Raw genomic sequence first — 23,520 nt, 5'->3', positions numbered from 1 at the left:
CCCACATTCCAAAGATGTAAGGGTTAGGGTTTGAGAGCTGCGAGCATACTATGTTGGCGTCCAAAGCATGGCCACATTTGCCGGCTTCCACCAGCACATCGTAGGGCATTCCAGAGTTTGGAGTTCAATTCCAGTTCCGTTCTGTTAAGGAGCCTCAGTACTCCTTCCCCATGGAAAGTGTGGGATTTCTCTGGGTCCTCCGGTTTCCTCTCACTGTACAAAGACGTACTGGACAGGTTAATTGGTCATTGTAAGTTGTCCTCTGATTAGATTAGGGGTAATTGGGTTTGTCAAGGGTAACTGAGATAGCGTGGCTCCAAGGGCCAAAAGGGCTTACTCTGCACTGAATCACTAAATAAATACATAATCAATAAAACATGGGGTATTTTATTTAAGAGCAAAATATGAATTCAACAAACTGAAGGTACTGATTTTTCCATATGGTGCAATTTCAAAAATTAGACATGATTTTTTTTCACATTTACAGTTACCTAGTCAAGGGATAGAGTAATGCTCATCAGTGGAAAATTCATTGAATGTAGGCAATATAGTTTAGGTTACTAGGAGACAACAATATTTCTCTCACTATTGTTTTAGAAGAACAGTCAGCTGACTTACAGGAACAAAGGAAACTTTTGAGTCTTTCATGTATAAACCAGCAAGCCCCTCAGAAACAACTTCCCTGTTCAAGGTAAAGGTGCCCCTCCTCCTTCCCTTTCTCCTCTCCTATCCGATTCCTTCTTCTCCAGTCCTTTATCTTTTCCATCTATTACCTCCCAGCTTTTTACTTCACCACCTTCCCCCACCCACCTGGTCTCACCCATCACCTTCTAGCTTGTCCTCCCCCACCCCCCATGCAACCTTCTTCTTCTTCCATTCACCCCCTTCTTTTCCAGTGCTGATGAAGGGTCTCAACCTGAAATGTCAACTGTTTATTCATTTCCATGGATGCTGACTGACCTGCTGAGTTCCTCCTGTATTTTTTGTGTGTTGCTCTGGATTTCCAGCATCTGCAGAATCTCATGTTTAAATCTGTAGGCTATGTAACCCTGCATTATGCAGTAATATGCATATAGTATGTAACTTACCAAGCAGGACTATCTTAACAACAAATTAAACTGTGGTATTTTTCAGCACCTACGCTCTGATCACTGAAAAAGGCAGGTTCTCCTGGTGGCTACCCATTTCAATCTGGTTTCCCATTTCCATTCCAAATTGTCCATAAGACCATAAGACATAGGAGCAGAATTAGACCATTTGAAACATCGAGTCTGCTCCACCATTCAATCATGGCTGATCCTTTTTTTCCTCTCCTCAGCACCACATCTGGCCTTCTCCCCATAACATTTATGCCATGTCCAATCAAGAACCTATCAAGTTTTGCCCTAAATATACCCAACAACCTGGACTCCACAGCAGCCTGTGGTTACAAATTCCACAAATTCACCACCCTCTGGCTAAAGAAATTTCTCCACATATCCATTTAAATGGACACCCCTCTATCCTGAAGTTGTGCCCTCATGTCCTAGATTCCCCCACCATGGGAAACATCCTTTCCATATCTACTCCGTCTAGGCCTTTCAACATTTGAAAGGTTTCAATGAAATCCCCCCTCATCCTTCTAAATTCCAGCGAGTACAGACTCAGAGCTATCAAGCGTTCCTCAATGATAACCCTTTCATTCCCAGAATCATCCTTGTGAGTTCTTCTGAACCCTTTCCAATGCCAGCTCTTCCTTTTTTAGATGAGGAGCCCAAAACTATTCACAATACTCGTGCCTTATAAAGCCTCAGCATCACATCCCTGCTCTTGTATTCGAGACCTCTTGAAAAGAATGCTAACATTGCATTTGCCTTCCTCTCCACTGACTCTACCTGCAAGTTAATCTTTAGGGTGTTCTGCACAAGGACTCCCTTTGCATCTCAGATTCCTGGATTTTCTCCCCTTTTGCACATATATTTCTAATACCACGTCCATGCATATTGTCCGCCCATGGCTTCCTCTACTGCCACGATGAGACCAAACTCAGATTGGAGGACCAACACCTCATATTCCATATGGGTACTCCAACCCAATGGCATGAACATCGATTTCTCCAATGCCCGGTAATTCCTTCCCCTCCCTCCTCTAGTATTGCCATTCTCCACTCTGATTACCCTCTCACTCCTCCTCTTCTCCTCACATGCCATCTCTTTGCTTCCCCTGCTCCTTTCCTTTCTTCCGTAGTCCTCTCAAATCATATTCTTTCTTCTTCTGCCCTTTACCTCGTTCACCTATGGCCTCCCAGCATCTTACTTCATCACCCTTCCCCACCCACCCACTTTCCCCCTCACCTGGTCTCACGAATCACCTGCAGCATGTACTCTTTCCCTTCTTCCCATTTTCTTATTCTGGCTTCTGCCCCCTTCCTTTATAGTCCTGACAAAAGGTCTTGGCTGAAATGTTGACTGTTTATTCCTTTTCATTGATGCTGCCTGACCTGCTGAGTTCCTCCAGCATTTAGTGTGCGTTGCTTTTAGGTAGGCAATGCAGCAATAGCGAGAATCACCTACCTGACTATCTTCAAAATTATTATTATTACTGTGCAAAAGTCTTGGGCACATATGCATAGCTAGGGTGCTTTAGACTTTCACAGTACTGCATATAACAACATCTACTACCCTGAGATTAACCACCTTGCAGGCATTCATATTATAACAAAGAAATCCAACAGAATCAATGAAAAACTACACACAAACGCCAAAGTGCAAAAGATGGCAATCTAAGCAAATACATAAGATAGATTAGACAGACAGATATAGATAGATAAGACAGATAGACAGACACCCTTACTATCTATACCAAAGGTGACATACACCAAAGGTAAATGCAAGCAGGTTTTTTCCCACTGAGGTTGGGTGAGACTAGAAGCAGAGGTCATAGGTTAAGGGTGAAAGGTGAAATATTTAAGTTGGACCTAAGGGGGATCTTCTTCACTCAGAGAGTGTGGACCAAGCTGCCAACAGAAGTGTTATACGCAAGTTTGATTTCAGCATCTTAGAGAAGTTTGGATGAGTACATGGGAGGGATATGGACGGCTCTGATCCAGATTCAGGTCAATGGGACTAGACAGAATAACAGGTCGGAGTGGACTAGATGAGCCATACAGCCTGTTTCTGTGCTGTAGTGTTCCATGACGATGACATTATGATTCTATAAGATGGCTATGCAAATCTATAATAGAATGATTGTTTTAATGAAGTTGTTGGAAGTGACTAAGCATGCCAAACCTCCAAGAGGACCATAACCTCGTGGCGTAACGGCCAGTGGCATAACAGCCAGTTAGTAAGTAAGTAAGCATGCCAAAGGTGGGGTGCCATGATAACACAGCAGTTAGCGTGACACTATTACAGCTCGGAGTTCAGAGTTCAATTCCCACTTTGTCTGTAAGGAACCTGTATGTCTTTCCCGTGAATGCACAAGTTCTCCCCCCGACAGTACAAAGACGTATCGGTTAGTAGGTTAATTGGTCATTGTAAATTGTCCGGAGATGAACTGTTGTACATGCTTATTGCATTTGGTTGGAAAGATTTTCTGTTACGATCCTTGTGACAGGGGAGCTGAATGAATCTGTTCAAAAGAGTGCTCCGCTGCTTATTCATTAGGTCATGGAGAGGATGTACCAGATTGTCCATAATGGATAACAGTTTATTTAGTGACCTCCTCTCCACCATTAACTCAAAAGAGTCCAAGTTGTAGCCAAGGAAGGAGTCAGCCTTTCTGATGAGTTTATTTAGTCTTTTTGCATCACCACCATCGATGCTGCTCCTCCAACATAAAGCTGCAAAGAGGACCGCACTCCCTACAACAGACTGGTAATAGATCCCCAACATCCTGTTACACACATTGAAGAGTCACAGCTTTCTTAGAAAATAAAGTCTGCTCATCCCCTTCTTGTAAACAGCCTTGGTTTTAGTTTTCCAGTGAAGTCTGTTGTCGAGGTGAACCCCCAAGTATTTGTACTCCTCCACCCCTGCAACAACTTCTCCCCGAATGTATGCAGGAGTCATCATCGTCCTCTTCCTCCTAAATCAATCACCATCTCCTGGGTTTTGGCCACATTCAGGAGTAGGTGATTCCTTCCGCTCTACTCCACAAACTTGTCCACCAATCCTCTGTATTCTTGACTCCTGTTCTCCTCTGATACACCCAACCACCACAGAGTCATCAGACAACTTCTGCAAGTGACAAGACTCAGATTTCCACTGAAATTTGTCTCTACCACCCCTAGCAGTAGGATCCACACACCCATCACTAGCTGTGTTGAACAACTTACCTTAAAATCCCCCACTATACCTTCTTCCAAATTTAAAACCTTAAAATTATACCCCCTCCCAGATTAGCCAATTCCACTCTGGGGAAGTGCCTCTGGTTATCCTCTTGATCTATGCCTCTTATCATCTTGTACATCTCTACCAATTCACCTCTTATCCTCCTTCACTCCAAAGAGAAAAGCTTTAGCTTACTCATCCATTCCTTATAAGAAATGCTCTCCAATTCTGGGCAGGATCCTGGAAAAACTCCTCTACACCCTCTTCAAAACTTTCACATCCTTTCTACAGTACATTAAGTCAAACAGAATTGATCACAATAATCCAAATGTGGTCTAACCAGGAATTTTACAGAGCTGCAACTCACTACTAAGGTTTCTGGCAGGATGAGGCAACAGAAGGATCTTGGAGTCCATATCCACAGATCCCTCTAGGTTGCCATACAAGTTGAAAGGGTGGTTAAGATGATGTATGGTGCGTTGACCTTCAATAGTCAGGGGATTGAGTTCAAGAGCCATGAGATAATGTTATAGCTCTATAAAACCCTGGTTAGACCGCACTTGGAATGTTGTGTTCAATTCTGGTCACCTCATTATAGGAAGGATGTGGAAACTTTAGAGAGGGTGCAGAAGAGATTTAACAGGATGTTGCCTGGATTAGAAAGCTTGCTTTATGAGGAAAGATTGAGCAAGCTAGGGCTTTTCTTTTTGGAGCAAAGGAGGATGAGAGGAGACTTGACAGAGGTGTACAAGAGGATGGAAGGGTGACACGGGAGTGTAGCAGTTAGCATTACCCTATTACAGTGCCAATGACCATCAACGACCATCTGCCGCCTGTAAGTAGATTGTACATTCTCCCCATAACTGTGTGGATTTTCTCCAGGTGCTCCGGTTTCCCACTGTCCAAAGACGAACGATTTGGTCGGTTAACTGGTCACAGTGTGTACTCATTGGGCCAGAAGGGTCTGTCACTATGCTGTATCTCTGAATAAATTAAAATTAAAAATAAATAAAGAGGTATATGTAGAATGGACAACCAGAGACTTCCCCCCCCAGGGTGGCAATGGCTAATACAGGGGGCAGAATTTTTAAGGTGTTTGAAGGAAATTATACATGGGGGATGTCAGTGACAGTTTTTTTTAATACACAGAGAGTGGTGGGTGCTTGCAAAGTACTGCCAGGGGTTTGATAGAGGCAGATACAATTAGGGACACTTAAGAAACTCTTAGACAGGCACGTGGATGAAAGAAGAAGAAAAACAGGTGGTTGTGTTGGAGAGAAGAGTAGACTGAAGTCTTCAATCATTATTGCTAGATTAAAAGAGTGGTGCTCTCTACCCACACTCCCACAGTACTACAAGAATTTCTCCAATTATCAAAGTTGATTCTGAAGTTGGGTAAAAGTTGGAAAAACATTGTGGGCCGAAGATTCTGTACTGTGCTGCATGTTCTATGTTAGTTAACACACAGTACACTTCCAGACCAAGTGCACTGCAACGTCCTTCAACTTAAAAAGAACCAAAGGCAGCCAGGTTTTCTGTCTTTTGTCAGTATCGGCTGACACCAGCTGAACTTGACACCAACTGCACAGAGGAAGGCTTGCATTTAATGCCTTTTGAGTTGAGTAATTTACTGATTTCTCTGCTTTTTGAACCATAACTTCCACTCAACTTCACTCACCCCAATGTTAAACTGCTTCCACAAGGTAACCGCTCACTTTCAAGGATTCTTCATCTCATACGCTTGAAACATATTGGTTATTTATTAATATTTTGTGTTTTGTTTTTGTACTTGCACAGTCTGTCTTCACAGTGTGTGATTTTCATTGATTTTATTGTGTTGCTACATAATTACTGTGACTGCCTACAGGAAAATGAATTTCAAGGTTGTATATGGTGACATACATAATACAAAAGTCTCAGGCATAAATGTACTGCTAGGCTGCCTAAGACTTTTGCACAGTACTCTATTTGTCAATGTGGAGCACAGAGCGAGTTTGGCAGGAGCAAAGGATGTTGGGAGTGACAAGGGTGGAGAGCCATGAGAGGGGTGTGGGACAGGTGGCAGAGAAGAAATGCTGGCATGAAGGAGGTGGCACGGGTGCAGACACACCCAGCCCTGGGAAACCAGGCAAGGTCATTTGATTCCAAGCAACTTGTTTATTGATCATTACAGCATCTCTCTCTGGTGCTTCCTGCTCCCTCCCCTCTCCTTTCCCCTTTTCCCAACCATGATTGCCCTCTCCCTGCCCCCCTCCCAATCTTCATTCGCAATAGAGACCCATATCAGAATCAGTTTATCATTCACCTATGTCATGAAATGTGTTTTTTTTTGTGTGGCAGTAATATAGTGCCTAGAACTTTTGCACAGTACTGCGTATAAGATGGGGAAGGAAAAATGGAGGCAGAGCAAAGTTAAGATGGCACTAAATGGAGACTCCTCTGCTTGCATCTTTGTAAACAGCTCTATTTCCATCTTTAATATCTTTATTTTCCCCTTTCATGGTTCTTTTGAAGACCCTGACCTGGAGTTACATGCTGACTTTAGTTCTTTGCGGGAATAGAACCCGTTCTTTGGGTTTCAGGATTGACTGTTGCTTGGTACGCCAAGGGTTTGGCCTGAGAATCCGGCTCAGATTTGGAAGCCTAAGATCTTGGGGCTCTGGAGATGGACTTAATGAGGGTTGTTGTCATGGCAGGAGACACATGTGTCGTCGGGGGATTCAGAAAATCTACTGCTGTGGGCCCAAAGACCCGGGATCTTTGTGATCTTCAGACACAGAGCAATGTAACAGACTTTTAACATCATAAACCAGCCAGTTGCTTGTTATTCCTTCCCGCTCGCTGGGAAAATGGAGATACCTCCTTCTCCCTTATTAGGGAGAGAGAGAACCTGTGGTATGTCAAATGCGGGGTGAAATGTGAAGTCTTTGGGGTAACTGGAAGTCTGTGTCTTTGCTGTTGCTTTGCCCATGCTTGAGTACTCGGTGGTGGTGCCGATGCTTTTTCTGCCGGTGGGAGGGATTGTTGCTTGTTGCCGCTTATGCGCGGGAGGGAGGGGAACTGGGGGGGGGGTACTTTGGGGTAATTATGTTTAACTGTTGTTCATTCTTTGGGGCACTTTTCTGTTTTCATGGATGGTTGTGAAGAAAAAGCATTTCAGGATGTATATTGTATACAGTTCTCTGACATTAAATTCGACCTTTGAACCTTTGAAAATCAAAAATCAAAAACTTACAGGCAAAGACACTGTGAAGAGAAAACTATTACAATGATCTGATTATCTTTGAAAGAGTTTTCAAGTACCTGTTATTTGGTATGATGCGTCCCTGTAAGGGGTCAGGTCTTCTCCACAGATAAGAATTACATCGGGGCACCTTTCTTTAGCGACGCTGACTGACATCATTTTATTAACTCCATACCTTCTGGCTTCATAATTACAAGTGACCACCAGGTGTTTTTGATGAACAGCTGAAAGAAAAAAAGAGAAAAAATTATATTCCATGATGGAATAGCGGAGCAGACACAATAGGCCAAATGGATCAATTCTACTCCTATTCTTATAGTCTTATGATTCTAAAAGATCAAGGTAGATCAGGGTGATGTGAAGTCAAGATAGTACCAGTGAACAACAATTCCTCGGGTGACATCTTCGAGATAGTCAATCATTTCAGCATCTTCTACTTACTCTTTCAACTTAATTTTGCTTTTGAAACTGTCAGAGCCTGTGACTTACATTCTGTAGTTCAATCCAGTGAGCTAGTACTCTGCTGTCCCTGAGAAAATTCCAGGAGAAACATGCGAGCATGAGCTACCATGAGGACAAGATGAAGGGCTGTGATCAGAGACAAGACAAAGGGCTGTGATCCAATAAATTTCTCGCCAATTAAAATGTCGAGGTAGTTTGAAATATCAAGGCAAATGCAGAGGAGGGGCTGTTGGGTTTGAGCCACTGCCTCCCTGAGGGGCAGCTGGGTTCAAGCCGCTGCCCCCGGAGAGGCCGCTGGGTTCAAGCCATTGCCCTCGCAGGGGCCACTGGTTTGAGTCTTTGCTGTCAGAGATGTTATCGAAATTCTGAGTTATGGATTGGACTGTAGTTCATATTGGCCTCGTTCACTTTTATGTTTTTTCATGTTCTCACCCATTCTTTCTTGTTGCTACTTATATGATTTTCTGTATTCTATGGCAATCTGGAGAAGACAAGTTTCAGAGTTGTATTCTGCACACCCATACTTTGATAATAAAATGAACCTTTGAGATCAGGGAAGTGGCCTTGGGGATTGATGTTCTTGTTCAGTTTTGTGTAGGGGAGGAGTGTTTGGGGGGTGTCAATGTTCTTGTTATGTTTTGTGTGGGGGCCTGGATTTTGGGGGGGTTGATGATCATGTTGCCTTTCTTTTTTGTGAGGGGTGGGTTTGATGCTTCTCTCTTAAAACAACTTTCATGTTCTTTCTTTGTTTTGTGGTTATCTGGAGAAAACAAATCACAGGGTTGTATATGGATATATATTTTGATCATAAGTGAACCTTTGAACGTTTTGAACCTCTGAAATTCTCAACACAAGAGATTCTGCAGATGCTGGAAATCTTGAGCAACACACACAAAATACTAGAGGAACTCATCCGGGCCTGCTGAGAAGTAGAAATTATTTTTTCTAGACAATCCTATAAACTAGAACAGAGTTCTATGTTCTAACGAAACATAAGGGGGTGCACGGTAGCATAGTGGTTAGCATTACACTTTACAACACCAAGAACCTGGTTTTAATTCCTGCGGCTGCCTGTAAGGAGTTTCTTTGTTCTTCCTGTGGTTGTGTGGGTTTCCTCTGGGTGCTCCGGTGTCCTCCCACATTTCAAAAACATATGGGTCAGTAGGTTAATTGGTCACATGGGCGTAATTGGGAAGCACAGGATCAATGGTCCGTAACGACCTGCTACTATGCTGTACCTCTATTCAGGCAGCATCTATGGAGAGGAATAAACAGTCGATATTTCAAGCTGAGAGACCCTTCATTAGTCCTTCTGAAGGCTCTTGGCTTTCTTCTCCAACAATGATCCCTGGCCTGCTGAATTCCTCCAGTACTTTGTGTGTTGATCAGTAAAGGAGGTGGGATGAGGTAAGTATGAGGTGATTCATTTTGGATATTCAAACCAGGATAAGGCTTCATAAGTCATTGAGTCAAACCACACTTGGAATACTGTGAGCAATTTTGGAGGTCTTATCTGAGAAATGATGTGCTGGCATTGAAGAGGATCCAGTGGAGGTTCATCCCAGGAATGAAAGGGTTAATATACAAGGAGCTTTTGATGGCTCTAGGCTATCACTGGAGCTTAAAAGAATCGGGGTGGGGGGGGGGGGGAGAATCTCATTAAAACCTAACGAATATTGAAAGGCCCAGATAGAGTGGATGTGGAGAGGATGTTTCTTATAGTGGGGGAAGTTTAGGACCAAAGGGCACAGCCTCAGAATAGATGGATGTCCCTTTAGAACAGAGTTGAAGAGGTGTTCCCTTCGCCAAAAGGTGGTGAATCTGTGGAATCCTCTGTTCTTATTTGTTCATTCCTCATTTATTTTTGTGTTGTATAGTGAGAGTATCTCCGGGGCAGGGTTTTGTACTGTGTGGAATGCGGGAAGTCTGGCAGACGTCCAGTGATGAGTCTGGAGCTGTGGCTCAGGAGAGCAGAGAGGTGAAGAGGACTGCAGTGTTGATAGGAGACTCCATTGTCAGAGGAACAGAGGTGAGATTCTGTGGGCACAATAGAGACACCTGGATAGTATGTTGCCTCCCTGGTGCCAGGGTTGGGGATGTCTCAGATCAGGTCCGTGGTATTCTCAAGGGCGAAGGTGAGCAGCTAGAAGTCTTTTTACATTTTTGTACCAATGACATAGGTAGACAAAGTGAGAAGGTCCTGAAGAAGGATCTTAGGCAGTGAGGAAGAAAGCTAAGAATCAGGACCACCAGGGTACTAATTTCTGGATTGCTGCCTGTCCCAGATGCCAGTGAGGACAAGAATAGGATAATTTGACTGGTGAATACGAGACTGAGGTACTGGTGCAGGGTGCAGGGGTTCAGGTGTATGGATCATTGGGAACTCTTCTGGGTAAGGTGTGACATATACAAAAGGGAAGGGTTACACCTGAACCTAAGAACGTTCAATATCTTTGTAGGCAGGTTCGCTAGAGTTGTTTGAGTGGATTTAAACTAATTTGGCAGGGGGATGGGCACCGAAGTGATAGTGCTGAGGATGAGGTAGTTGGTTTACAGAGGCGATGTGTAGTGAGTTTCCCAGCAAGGAGAGGCTGACGACAGGGCAAAATTGCAGTCAACATTAGAATTGCAGTTCCAATGTAAAAGGTGGACAAAATTGACAAAGGTGAATACAGGACGAAAGATGTTACATCTGAATGAGTGTAGTATATGGAATAAGGTCGCTAAACTTCAAGCAGTTACAAATTGGCAAGCATGATGTTGTAGGCATCACTGAATCATGGCTGAAAGAAGATTATAGCTGGGAGCTTAATGTCCAAGCATACACATTGTATTGAAAGGATAGGCAGGAAGGCAGAGAGGGTGGTGTGGCTCTGTTGGTAAAAAATGAAATCAAATCATTAGAAAGAGATGACACAGGGTCAGAACTTGTTAGATCATTGTAGATAGAGTTAAGGAACTGCAAGGCTAAAAAGATCCTGATGACTGTTATATACAATCCCAAACAGCAGCAAGGATGTGGTCTACAAGTTACAAAGGGAGATTGAAAATGCATGCCAAGAGGGCAATGTTACAATAGTCTAGGGAGATTTCAATATGCAGATAGATTGCAAAAATCAGGGTAGTGCTGGATTCCAAGGGGGGAAATTCTAGACTGCTTACGAGATGGCTTTTTAAAGCAGTTTATTGTTGAGCTCATTAGGTATCAGCTATTCCGGATCGGGTGTTGTGCAATGAACCGGAATTGATCAGAGAGCTTAAGGTAAAAGAACCCTTAGGGGAAAGTGATCATAATATGATCGAATTCACTCTGAAATTTGAGAAGAAGCTGAAGACAAATGTATCAGTTTTACAGTGCAGAAAAGGAAATACAGAGGCATGAGAGAAGAGTTGGCCACAATTGATTGGAAAGGAGCGCAGGCAGGGATGATGACAGAGCAGCAATGGCTGGAATTTCAGGAAGCAATTCAGAGGCACAGGATATATACATCCCTAAAAGGAAGAAGTATTCTAAAGGCAAGATGACACAACCATGGTTTACAAGGTATATGAAAGCCAATATAAAAGCCAAAGAGAAGGCATACAGTATGACAGAGCAACAATTTGTGGAAAGCTTTTAAATACCAACAAATGGCAACTAAAAAGTCACTAAGAAGATAAAGATGAAATACGAAAGTAAGCTAGCCAATAATATTAAAGTTCCTTCAGATACATAAAGTGTAAAAGAGAGGCAAGAGTGCTGGAAAATGATACTGGAGAGGTAGTAATGGGGAAACAAGGAAATGACAGATGAACTGATTAATTATTTTGCATCAATCTTCACTGTGGAAGACACGAGTAGTACGGTGGAAGTTCCAGGTGTCAGGGGTCATGAAGTGTGTGAAGTTACCATTACTAGAGAGAAAGTTCTTCAGAAACTGAAAGGTCTAAAGGCAGATAAATCACCAGGACTAGATTGTGTACACACCAGGATTCTGAAAAATGCGGTTAAGGAGATTGTGGAGGCACTAGTAATGATCTTTCAAGAATCACTAGATTCTGGAAAGGTTCCAAAAGACTGGAAAATTGCAAATATACGATAGACAATGGTGCAGGAGTAGGCCATTCAGCCCTTCGAGCCAGCACCACCACTCACTGTGATCATGGCTGATCATCCACAATCAGTACCCCGTTCCTGCCTTCTCCCCATATCCCTTGACTCCGCTATCATTAAGAGCTCTATCTAAATCTTTCTTGAAAGCATCCAGAGAATTGGCCTCCACTGCCTTCTGAGGCAGAGCATTCCACAAATGTCACTCCACTCTTCAAGAAGGGAGAGAGGCAGAAGGAAGGAAATTGTAGGCCATTTTCTCTCACCTCTGTGGTTGGGAAGAAGAAGTTGTTGGAATCAATTGTTAAGGATGTGGTTTCAGGGCACATAATAAAATCAAGGGAAAATCTTGCCTGACAAATCTGTTGGAATTCTTTGAAAAAATAATAAGAAGGATAGACAAAGGAAAATTTTCAGGTGGTCTTTGACAAGATGCCACGCATGAGGCTGCTTAACAATCTATGAGCCCATGGTATTGCAGGAAAGATAAAGCAGTGGCTGATTGGCAGGAGGCAAGAGTGGGAATAAAGGGAGCCTTTTCTGGTTGGCTGCCAGTGACCAGCAGTATTCCACAGGGATCTGTGTTGGGACTGATGGAATTGATGGCTTTGTTGCTAAGTATGCAGATGATACAAAGATAGGTAGAGGGGCAGGTAGTTTTGAGGAAGTAGAGAGGCTACAGAAGGACTTAGACAAATTAGGAGAATGGTCAAATAAGTGACAGATGGAACAGGAGAAATGGAAGGGTTGGCTATTTTCTAAATGGAGAGAAAATACAAAAATCTGAGGATTTGTGAGTCCTTGTGCAGGATTCTCTAAAAGTTAATTTTCAGTTTGAGCCTGTGGTGAGGAAAGCAAATACAATGTTACCATTCATATCAAGAGGACTGGAATATAAAAGCAAGGATGTAATGTTGAGACTTTATGTTGTTGTTCGTCCTTCGTAGTCGAAGATGACCATGGCTTCAAAGTCAAATGGGAGATTGGTGGCTGTGGGTCCGGAGGTAACTGATGAGGCCAATCCAGGCCCTGAAGGCTCGCCCACATGTGGGACACAAGTGGGTGGGTGCTGTCGTGGCAGTGGATGCTGCTCGGGCCTTGCGCACAGTATGCTTTCGTTGCGCCTCGATGATGCGCCTGACTTCAGCTGCACGGGCTCCTTTGGTGATCTTGCTGCACCAAGCTGGACGGTCGAGGGCAAGCATCTCCCACGTGTTGATGTCGACACCCAGGCCTTTGAGGGACGCTTTCAGGCAGTCTTTGTAATGTTTCTTCTGCCCCCTGACTGAGCGCTTGCCCTGACACAGTTCTCCATACAGCAGCTGCTTAGGCAATCGGCTGTCTGGCATTCTGACCACATGTCCAGCCCACCTGGCTTGGGCTTTCAGCAGGAGGGTGTAGACGCTGCAGAGCCCAGCTCGTTCCAGGATTTCCGTGTCGGGGACTTTGTCCTGCCACCTGATGTGGAGGAGTCTGCGGAGACAGCTCAGGTGAAAGTGGTTGAGCTGTTTGGCATGTCTGCTGTAGACAGTCCAGGTCTCGCTGGCGTAAAGGAGGGTGGTAAGGACCACTGCACAGTAGACCTCCAGCTTGGTGGAAAGGCTGAGTCCTCTCCGCTCCCAGATGTTCTCACGGAGTCTCCCAAAGGCGGCGCTGGCTTTGGCAATCCTGTTGTTGACCTCAGCGTCTATGTTCACTGCGCGAGAGAGTATGCTGCCCAGGTAGGTGAAGTTGTCGGCTGCCTGGAGGTTCTGGCCCTTCACCGTGATGCGCGCCTCCTGGTATGGCTTTCCTGGGGCAGGCTGCTACATAACTTCGGTCTTTTTGGTGCTGATAGTGAGACCGAAGTTGTCGCAGGCTTGTGAGAAGCAGTCCATTTCACGCTGCATCTCCTGCTCTGTGCTGGCGTTGAGTGCGCAGTCATCAGCAAACAACAAGTCTCTGATGACAGTCTCTCGCACATTTGTAACTGCCTGCAGGCACCTAAGGTTGAACAACCTGCCGTCAGTCCTGTACCTGACGTGGATTCCTTCTTCGTAGTTATGGAAGGCATCTGTCAGCATGGCAGAGAATACCATACTGAACAGAGTCGGGGCAAGAACGCAGCCTTGTCTGACGCCATTTGTCACTGGGAAGGCCTCCGACTCGTCGCCGTCATCCAGAACTTTCACCATCATACCGTCGTGGAACTGCCGCACGATTGTGATGAACTTGCTGGGGCAGCCAAACTTCTCCATGATCTTCCACAAGCCTTCACTGCTGACCGTATCGAAAGCCTTGGTTAGATGGACAAAGGTCACAAAGAGGTCGCTGTGTTGCTCCTGGCATTTTTCCTGGAGTTGGCGCGCAGCAAAAATCATGTCCGCGGTCCCACATTCAGCACGGAAGCCGCACTGGCTTTCTGGGAGCAGACTTTGCTCAAGATGTTGGAGAAGGCGGTTGAGCAGGACGCGGGCCAGAATCTTCCCCGCAATGGACAAGAGGGAGATGCCTCGGTGGTTGTCGCAAGACTGGCGGTTGCCTTTCCTCTTGTAGATGTGGACTATGCTGGCATCTTTCAGCTGTTGCGGGACCTGTCCCTTTTTCCACATGGACTGGAAGAGTACAGTCAGCTTTTGCATCATGACAGGGCCTCCTGCTTTGTATACCTCAGCAGGGATTGCATCGGGTCCTGGCGCTTTGCCACAGGAGAGTTGCTTCACTGCCTTCCTGACTTCATCTATTGTGGGGAGGGTGTTGAGGTTCTTGTTCATCTTTACCTGGGGCAGGCGGGCAATGGCCTCGTCGTTGATGTCGGCAGGGCAGTTAAGGACGTTGTTAAAGTGCTCAGCCCACCGATCCAGAATCTGCTTCTTCTCTGTCAGCAGCTGCGTCTCATCTGCGTTGAGGAGGGGTGAGGAGCCGGAGGACTGGGGTCCGTATTCAGCCTTAAGCACATCGTAGAAGCGCTTTATGTCGTGGCTGTCTGCATAGCCCTGGATTTCATCGGCCTTCTTGCTGAACCAGCTGTCCTGCATCTCGCGAAGTTTTTCTGCACCTTTCTTCTTGCGTTGGTAAAGGCATCTTTCTTGGCTAGCGACGTGGGGTCGTTCTGATGCGCTCTGTAATGTTGATGTTTCTCCGTTAGTAGTGCCTGTATTTCTTCATCATTCTCATCAACCCAGTCTTGGTTTCTTCGGGTTGCTGGTCTGAGATGTTCGAGGGCGATAGTGTAGACAGTGTCTCTGAAGGCCGTCCACTGTTCCTCAACGCTGGTTCCGTCTGCCTGTGGTGTGTCTGGCAGTCTGCCTTCAAGGTCATCGACGAATTCTTCTGCAACCCTGCTGCTTTTCAGCTTGGAGACATTCAGCCTCTTTGCAGTCTTCTGCCCTTGGGGTCTTCTTATGGGCAGAATGCGAAGCCTGAACCTGGACACAATGAGGTGGTGGTCGGTCCAGCAGTCGGAACCACACATGGCTCTAGTCACTCTGACATCCATCCTGTCCCTCTTCCTGATGATGTAGTCAATCAGATGCCAGTGCTTCGAGCGTGGGTGCATCCATGACGTCTTCTTACAGGTGGGTAGGCGGAACAGGGTGTTGGTGATGACAAGGTTGTGTGTGGCACATGTCTTGAGGAGCAGAAGGCCGTTGTTGTTACACTTGCCAGTGCCGTGTCTTCCGATGATCCCTTCCCAGGTTTGGTAGTCTGTCCCTACTCTGGCATTGAAGTCCCCGAGAACGATGAGCTTCTCTGACTGTGGGATTGCTGAGATGAGGACATCGAGTTCTTCATAGGACTTGTCTTTAATGTCATCTGGGTTGGTCATGGTGGGAGCGTAGGCACTAATCAGCGTAGCACTCTTCTTGTTTGCAAGTGGGAGCTGAAGTGTCATCAGGCGGTCGTTGATTCTCTCTGGGTGCTTGGTGAGTTTACGGGCGAGGTTAGAATTGATGGCAAATTCCACGCCTGCTTCTCGTCGTTCAGCTCTGCTGCGACCGCTCCAGAAGAACGTGTATCCACCACTGCGTTCTGTCAGCTGACCCTTGCCTGCTAGGCGCGTTTCGCTGAGAGCTGCTATGTCCACGTTGTAGCGAGCTAGCTCTTCTGCAACCAGTGCAGTTCTTCATTCTGGTCTGTCTGCCTCGATGTTATCTCGCAGAGTTCTCACGTTCCATGTGCCAAGGTTGAGCACCAGCACTTTCTTCCGCGTTGGGTTTGAAGTCATGACTTGTGCTTGACTTGGATTAAAGTGAGGGAGAGTTGCGCAGGTCGTCAGTCTCACTCTCTCGTCCCGGCCTATCTGGACCCAGTGGCAAGACATAGTTGAGACAGTTGGAGATGGGTCAGGATGCAGTGGATGGCCAGCAGTGTTCTGTGTGTCTCACTGTGCCCTCTTAGCGCTCCACGACGCATTGCTGAGAATCGCCTTTCTGCCCGTTGAACCAGTGACGGTTTCTTCCGCACAGTCCGCCGGATCCAGGCTTCACATGCTAGGTAGACAAGCCCTGAGTGTTGTGGGTCTACGGCGGTTCTTGCGGCGTGCTCGCAAGCCTCCCTACCCATTGTTGGGCATCCTCATCCGCCTTTGCAGCTGTTGGGAGATGTCTCCTCTTCCGCCTGCTCTGCCGTTGGGATGATCACCCAGTGGTGTGGTAATGACACCACCCCCTCACTTGTTTTCGCCCGCTAGCTGCTCCACCTTCGCCGGGTCCTGCAGCTGCTCCCGACCGTACCAGGCGGCGGGGGTGGGCGCGACGAGCAGCAGGCCAGCTCCAGGCCTCGGGCCTCGCCCCCTCCGCCTCGCCTTATACCTGTATAACAGGTCCAGTGTCAGTTCGGCGGCCTCGGACGGGAGTCTCAGCACTCACGACCCGGTGTCGGCTCGACCTCGGCCGGGTGTCTCTGCGCTCACGGCCCGGTGTCGACTCGACCTTTATAAAGCACCAGTGAGGCCTCACATGGTGTATTGTGAGCAGTTTTGGGCCCCTCATCTTAGGAAGGATGTGTTGAAACTGGAGAGGGTTCAAAGGATGTTCACGAAATTAATTCCAGGATTGAACAGCTTGTCACATGGAAAGCGTTTGATGACTCTGGGCCTGTATTCACTGGCATTTAGAAGAGTGAGGGGTGAACTAAAACCTATCGAGTGGTGAAAGGCCTTGATAGAGTGGATGTCTTATATTTAAATCAGAGATCAATAGGTTCTTTATCAGTCAGGGTGTCAGGGGCAAGGCAGGAGAAAGGGGTTGGGAAGGAAATAGGTTACCTGTGATGAAATGATGGGTTTAGTGGCCAAATTCTGCTCCTATGTCTTATGGTAGGCCTATACAGTAACTAACAGGGCATTAAGGAGAGTTGTTTAACAGAGGGACCTGCCAATACAAGTGCAGAGTTCATTGAAAGCAGACACACAAATAGACAGGGTGGTGGAGGCAGGCTGGCCTTCATCAGTCAGGGCAACGAGTTTCGGCAACAGGATGTTCTGTTGCAAATATACCAATTATTGCTGAGACCACACTTGGGAGTGCTGTCTACAGTTTTAGTCACCCTGTTTCAGGAAAGACACTGTCAAGGTAGAAAAGAGATTTACAAGAGGCTGCTTGGACTAGAGGGCCAGAGTTACAGGAAGCTTTATTCCTTGCTCTGTAAGAGAACGAGAGGTGAGGTCATGGAAGCTTATAACAACGTGAGGGGTCCAACTAAGATGGAAGATCACTGTATTTTCCCAGGTTAGGCACAGATACAAGACAAGGAGGGAGAGATCAGAATCAGAATTAGGCTTAATATCACCAGCATATGTTGCAAGATCTTTTGTTACTTGGCAACAGTACATTGCAACACGTAATAATACAAAAGACGTAAATTACACAATGTGGTGGGGTGGAGAGGTGCCTCTACAAAAGGAAGTGCGAGGCATTCCTTCACTCTGCTAGCAAGCTGGTCACCCTTGTAGCATCTGCTTAAATCCAACCCCCACCCCCCACCCAGATCAGGGTCATGTGAAGCCATGGGAGCAGGTGGTGGATGGTCGAACGAGCAGCTGGTGCATATCACAAGTCCTGGTTATATGACCACTGACACCAGATAGACAATCTCTGAAGAGTATTGATAATGGCTGGGGTCACCCGTCTTGTAAAGACATTGTCCAGAAGGCGGCAATGGCAAACTATTTCTGTAGAAAAATTTGCCAAGAACAGTTATGGTCATGGAAAGACAGTGATCACACAGTACATAACATACATATTTTTCAAAAAGTTAAATCAAGTAAGGAGCAAGTGATAGATTTAAAAAAAAATACCTTAAAACATTGTTGCTTACTGTATTGACTATGGCTGTAACTGTGGATTTCAGCTGTAGCAAGATAAAGTTTGATGGTTTTCATCGGAGCTGCTTCTTAATGCATTCCATCGAGTTGCGTTCTTAATGGCGCCACCAGAAATATATTTAAAAGAGAACTGAAAGGTACGTTATTTACACAAAGGGTAAATGAGATGCCACAGGAAGTGGTTGAGGCGTGTAGACCTGCTATGTTTAAGGGACATTTGGATAGACACATGGAGGAGAAGGGCTTAGAGGCTTGTTGGCCGAATAAGGGCAACTGGGAGCAGCAGAGAGGACGCTGTGCTCGGCCTGGGACCCATTTAGGCCTCAGACACTGCTATTCTATAACAGTTCCAGACCAGTGATATTCTTACCGACAGAGACATCAAGTGTGCTTGCTACAATTCATGCATCACAGTTTCTGATATATAACATGAGACTTTCCATTTAAAAATGACAAAAAATGTTTAGGTACCCAGAGGCATTCCTCGGTATTCAGGATGTTGCATTGTTTCCACCTGAGCGTAGAAGCAATCGAGATCAATATGCACAATTACCCTGAATCCCCGGAGATCAGCAGCTTGAAAAACATCTTTAGAACAATTGCCTGAAAGAGAAAAACAAAACATCCAGTGAAGCACTCCAAATCTGAAAGGAAGATTTTATTTTCCTTTGAGATCAAGGGCTGCAAGGTAATGCAGACATCCCATCCTGCAAAAACTCATTTCAGGGAGGGAGCACCATCAATTTTCAGGAGACTCCCGGAACTTGCGGGAGAGGTGCAATAGAGTAGCTCCTTAGCAGCTAGCCAGCTAGTTTAAATAATGTTAGCTATGCTAATGAATGAATGACACCTGTTAAACTCACCTCTACATGTTTTTTATAGTCTTAACCCACCATGGGCAATAGAAAAGTCACTGTTGCAAACAGTGCAGCGAGCAACACTGTCATTATTTTTGACCCCTATTAGGCAAGGGTACACTTTAGGGTAGTCTGGGGTGAGGTACGTATCATATTTTCTTTTTTTGGAACACTCTGCCATGGCGCGATCTCTTGTTCTCGCTCGCATGCTCGCTCTCTCTCTCTCTCTCTCTCGCGCCCCCTCTCTCTTGTAGTCGTGGTCGCTCTCGCTCTCTCGTGGTCTCTCTCGCTCTCTCTCTCTCGTGGTCACTCTCTCACACTCTCTCTCTTTCGCTCCCTCTCAAAAAATTGATTTCCAGGATATTGTATAAAATTTGCGGGCATCAGGGAGCCTCCATTAATATGCAGGAGACTCCCGGAACTTCCGGGAGAGGTGGGATGTCTGGTAATGTTGCTGCTCATTAAAACCCTGGTTTTATTGTGGCTGAGGAACTGGTGCAGAGGGCAGGGTTTCAGATTTCTGGTTCATTGGGATCTCTTCTGGAGAAGGTATGACCTGCTTGAAAAAGATGGTTTACATCTGAACTTGAGGGGGACCGATGTCCTTGCCAGCAGGTTTGCAAGAGCTGCTGGGTGAAGACTTAAACTAATTTGGCAGGGGCGCTGGAGTGATTGTCAAGTCATTTTGACCATAACTGCTGGTACAGTACACAGTAAAAGCGAGACAATGTTTTTCAGGACCATGGTGCTACATGAAACAATACAAAAACTACACTGAACTATGTAAAACAACATAAAAACTAGGGCTGAGGATGGGGGAATTGGTATACAGGTAGTGTGCAGTGAGACTGAGGAAGGACAGGCAGATGATAGGGCAGAATTGCAGTCAGTGGGAAGAACTGAAGTGTAACATGGGGGGGAAATCAGAAAGATTGATGAATACTGAACTGAAGGTGTTATGAATAGGAATTTCTTTAGCCAGAGGATGGTGAATCTGTGGAATTATTGCCACAGGTGGCTGTGGAGGCCAAGTCATTGGGTATATTTAAGGCAGAAGTTGATAGGTTCTTGATTCGCCAGGACGTCAAAGGTTATGGGGAGAAGGCAGGAAAATGGGGTTGAGAAGAATAATAAATTGGCTATGATAGAATGGCAGAGTAGACAATGGGCCAAATGGCCTAATTCTGCACCGATGTCTTATGGGCTCAGGATACAGCACCGATTTTATCTCCTGTGTGTCACTGAGGACTGCCATGTTTGTTAAATGCCAAAACCATTTAACTTGTCTGCCTCACCAAAGATGCTTCAAAAAAAAAAGTCCATTCTTGTTATCACCGGAGTGGAGGATCATCTGAAGGATGAATTTTGTGCTTTAGAGGGTGCAGGGGAGATTTACCAGGATGCTGGCTTGATTAGAGAGCATGTCCTGTGAGGGAAGGTTGAGCAACCCAGGGCTTTTCTCTTTGCAGCAAAGGAGGAGGAGAAGCAACTTGATGGAGGTGTACAAGATGATAAAGAGTACAGACAGAGACTTCCTCCTGGGTTGGAAATGCCTATTATGAGTAGGCATAATATTAAGGTGATTAGGTGAAAATATAGGTGGGGGGGGGGATGTCAGAGGTAGGTTTTTTTAAAAGCAGTGAGTGCACGGAACATGCTGCCGGGGACATGGTAAAGGTAGCTACATCAGAGACATTTCAGGGACTCTAAAATAAGCTGACAGAAAGATGGAGGGCTATATGTGAGGGTAAAATTAGATTGATGTAGGGGTAGGTTAAAGGTAGGCTGAAGGATCTGTGCTATATGATGCTGCCTTTTTCCATATTCTGTTGACCAGGCATCTTCTCCATTCCTCCTTTGCTCCAAAGAGAAGAGCCCTAACTCACTCAACCTTTCTTCATTTTCATTTTTAAATCTTCTTTATTAAGTATTATTGAAAATTAATGACAAAGAAAAATACATCAAAATAATCAAGACAACATATCCATATGTAGAATAACAGTTAAACTATCAACCAAACTGAACAGTATATCAATAATAATAAAAAAACAAAATGTTACGCTTTTTTTTGGAAAAAAGAAAGAAAAAAAGAACCCCTGCTAACTAAAACAAAAAAAAAACCAATAACAAAAAAAAAATCAGGGGAAAAAACCCATTTGGAGCACAAACCCAGAGTTATACGCCATACAAGCTTCCATAAAAAAAGACATCAATTCGCCAACCAAATCCATACACCCAAGCATCAGAAAACGACCATCTTTATTAACTCAAATCAAATGATAATAACAGGCAAAAGAACCTCATCTTTTCTCGAAGTCAAATCTAGGATCAAAAGTTTGACTTATAATTTTTTCCAAACTAAGACATAACATCACCTGAGAGAACCATTGTATCAAAGTGGGAGCAGAGGCATCTTTCCATTTCAATAAAATAGCCCTTCTAGCCAATAATGTGACAAATGCAATTACGTGTTGGTCTGATATAGAAATATTGTGAATATATTGAGGAATTATACCAAACAAAACTGTCAATTTATTAGGTTGTAGATTGATTTTTAAAGCTTTAGAAATTGTAGAAAAAATAGATTTCCAAAACTGTTTCAACCCTTTCTTCATAAGGTTAATGGTAGCAGTCCCTGGCATAAAAAAGGTGGCAAAGTTTATCTAAGTGCCACTTGTAAGACAGTATTGTATCTGCTCCACCATCTCCCCTACCAGTACATTTCAAGCACCTGCTGTGTAATTTCCCCCCCCCCCCCCACCTTAAATCTATGTCCTCTGGAACACGACATTCCAATGTTGGAAAGACTGGTGGTCTACACTATCTCTGCCTCTCAATTTTACAAACTTCTATCTGATTGCCCCTCAGACTCTGACCGTCCAGAGAAACCGATTCTTGTAGCTGCTACTCTCTTAAAGCCCGACAACATCCTGGGACCCTGCACATTTTTCAAACAGAACTGCGCACAGCTTACTCTAATGTAGAGGTTGTGTTGTGTATTCCACCTTATAGCCATGTGCTCAATTGGTAAATTGCAATATGAACTGGTATACCATGCCTTGCATTCTGTTCAGAGTGTCCGAGAGAAGTACAGCACAGAAGCAGACCCTTCGGCTCATCTAATCTATGCTGTCCCATTTAAACTGCCTAGTCCTACTGACCAGCACTGGGACCATGGCCCTTCATACCCCCACCATCCAGGTACCTATCCAAACTTCTCTTAAACGTTGAAATCGAGCTCGCATGCACCACTTTCACCCTTACCCCATGAGCCCTGGTTGTAATCTCACCCGACCTCAGTGGAAAGGTCCAGACAGATCAATTCAAACCAATCTTCCGTCCGTGGACTCACTTTATACTGCACGCTGTCGGAGCAGTGCTGCCAGGATAATCAGGGACACGACCCACCCAGCCAACACACTTTTCGTCCCTCTTCCCTCCGGAAGAAGGTTCAGGAGCTTGAAGACTCGTATGGCCAGATTTGGGAACAACTTCTCTCCAACTGTGATAAGACTGCTGAACGGATCCTGACCCGGATCTGGGCCGTACCCTCCAAATATCCAGCCCTGCCTCTCGGTTTTTTTACACGACCTTACTTCCCATTTTTCTATTTTCTATTTATGATTTATAATTTAAATTTTTAATATTTACTAATTTTAACTATTTTTAATATTTAATACTTGTAATCCAGGGAGTGTGAAGCGCAGAATCAAATATCGCTGTGATGATTGTACGTTCTAGTACCAATTGTTTGGCGACAATAAAGTATAAAGTATATAAAAGAAGTATAAAAATTCATCATAGTGGTGCATTGTGGAATTACGAGGGCAAACAATAACAGAATAAATCATAAAAGCTACGGGGAGCGTGCAGTACAGATATATAAGGTGAAAGATCATAATGAGGTAGATTGTGAGGTCAAGAGTACACTTTAATATACAAGAGAACTATTCAGTAGTCTCACAATTATAGAGCTTCAACTAATCGATTACATCTGATCTGAGGAGGGAAACGGGGTAGCACAGTAGCATAGTGGTTAGCACAACACTGTACACTTCCAGTCACCTGGGTTCAATTCCCACTGCTGCCTGCAAGGAGTTTGCACACTATGCCCATGACCATGAGGGTTTCCTCTGAGTGCTCCGGTTTCCTCTCACAGTCCAAAGACGTACCGGTTGATAGGTTAGATCACAAACAAGAGAAAGTCTGAGCACACACACAAAATGTTGGAGGAACTCAGCAGGCCAGGC

General features: G+C 45.0%; 1 protein-coding gene and 1 long non-coding RNA gene across 13 annotated transcripts in view; one reads left to right on the top strand and one right to left on the bottom strand.

Annotated features, from left to right (window-relative positions):
* poli (polymerase (DNA directed) iota) overlaps positions 1-23,520 on the bottom strand; it is a 93,283-nt gene that overhangs the window by 37,845 nt on the left and 31,918 nt on the right. For 10 of the 11 annotated variants that reach the window (XR_011885316.1, XR_011885317.1, XR_011885318.1 and 7 more), the window contains 2 exons: positions 18,885-19,016; positions 7,614-7,778 (listed from right to left, as the gene is read on the bottom strand). Coding sequence is in view for 8 of the 11 variants with exons in the window: in XM_072252198.1 (XP_072108299.1) it covers positions 7,614-7,778; positions 18,885-19,016 (297 nt within the window). In the remaining 3 variants the exon portion in view is untranslated. The remainder of the gene's footprint in view (positions 1-7,613; positions 7,779-18,884; positions 19,017-23,520) is intronic. The other variant, XM_072252204.1, reaches the window with a different exon arrangement.
* The window catches only part of LOC140194892 (uncharacterized), a 59,247-nt gene that overhangs the window by 4,282 nt on the left and 31,445 nt on the right, over positions 1-23,520 (top strand). Inside the window, exon 2 of one of the 2 annotated variants that reach the window (XR_011885319.1) lies at positions 7,007-7,205. The exons of the other annotated variant lie outside the window; for it this stretch is intronic. This is a non-coding gene — a long non-coding RNA (uncharacterized lncRNA). The remainder of the gene's footprint in view (positions 1-7,006; positions 7,206-23,520) is intronic. 2 annotated transcript variants of the gene reach the window in all.

This window comes from Mobula birostris, chromosome 3 (assembly GCF_030028105.1).
Source record: "Mobula birostris isolate sMobBir1 chromosome 3, sMobBir1.hap1, whole genome shotgun sequence".
NCBI lineage: Eukaryota > Metazoa > Chordata > Chondrichthyes > Myliobatiformes > Myliobatidae > Mobula > Mobula birostris.
Note: the sequence above shows the minus strand (reverse complement) of the source record. Positions and strands in the feature narration are given on the sequence as shown.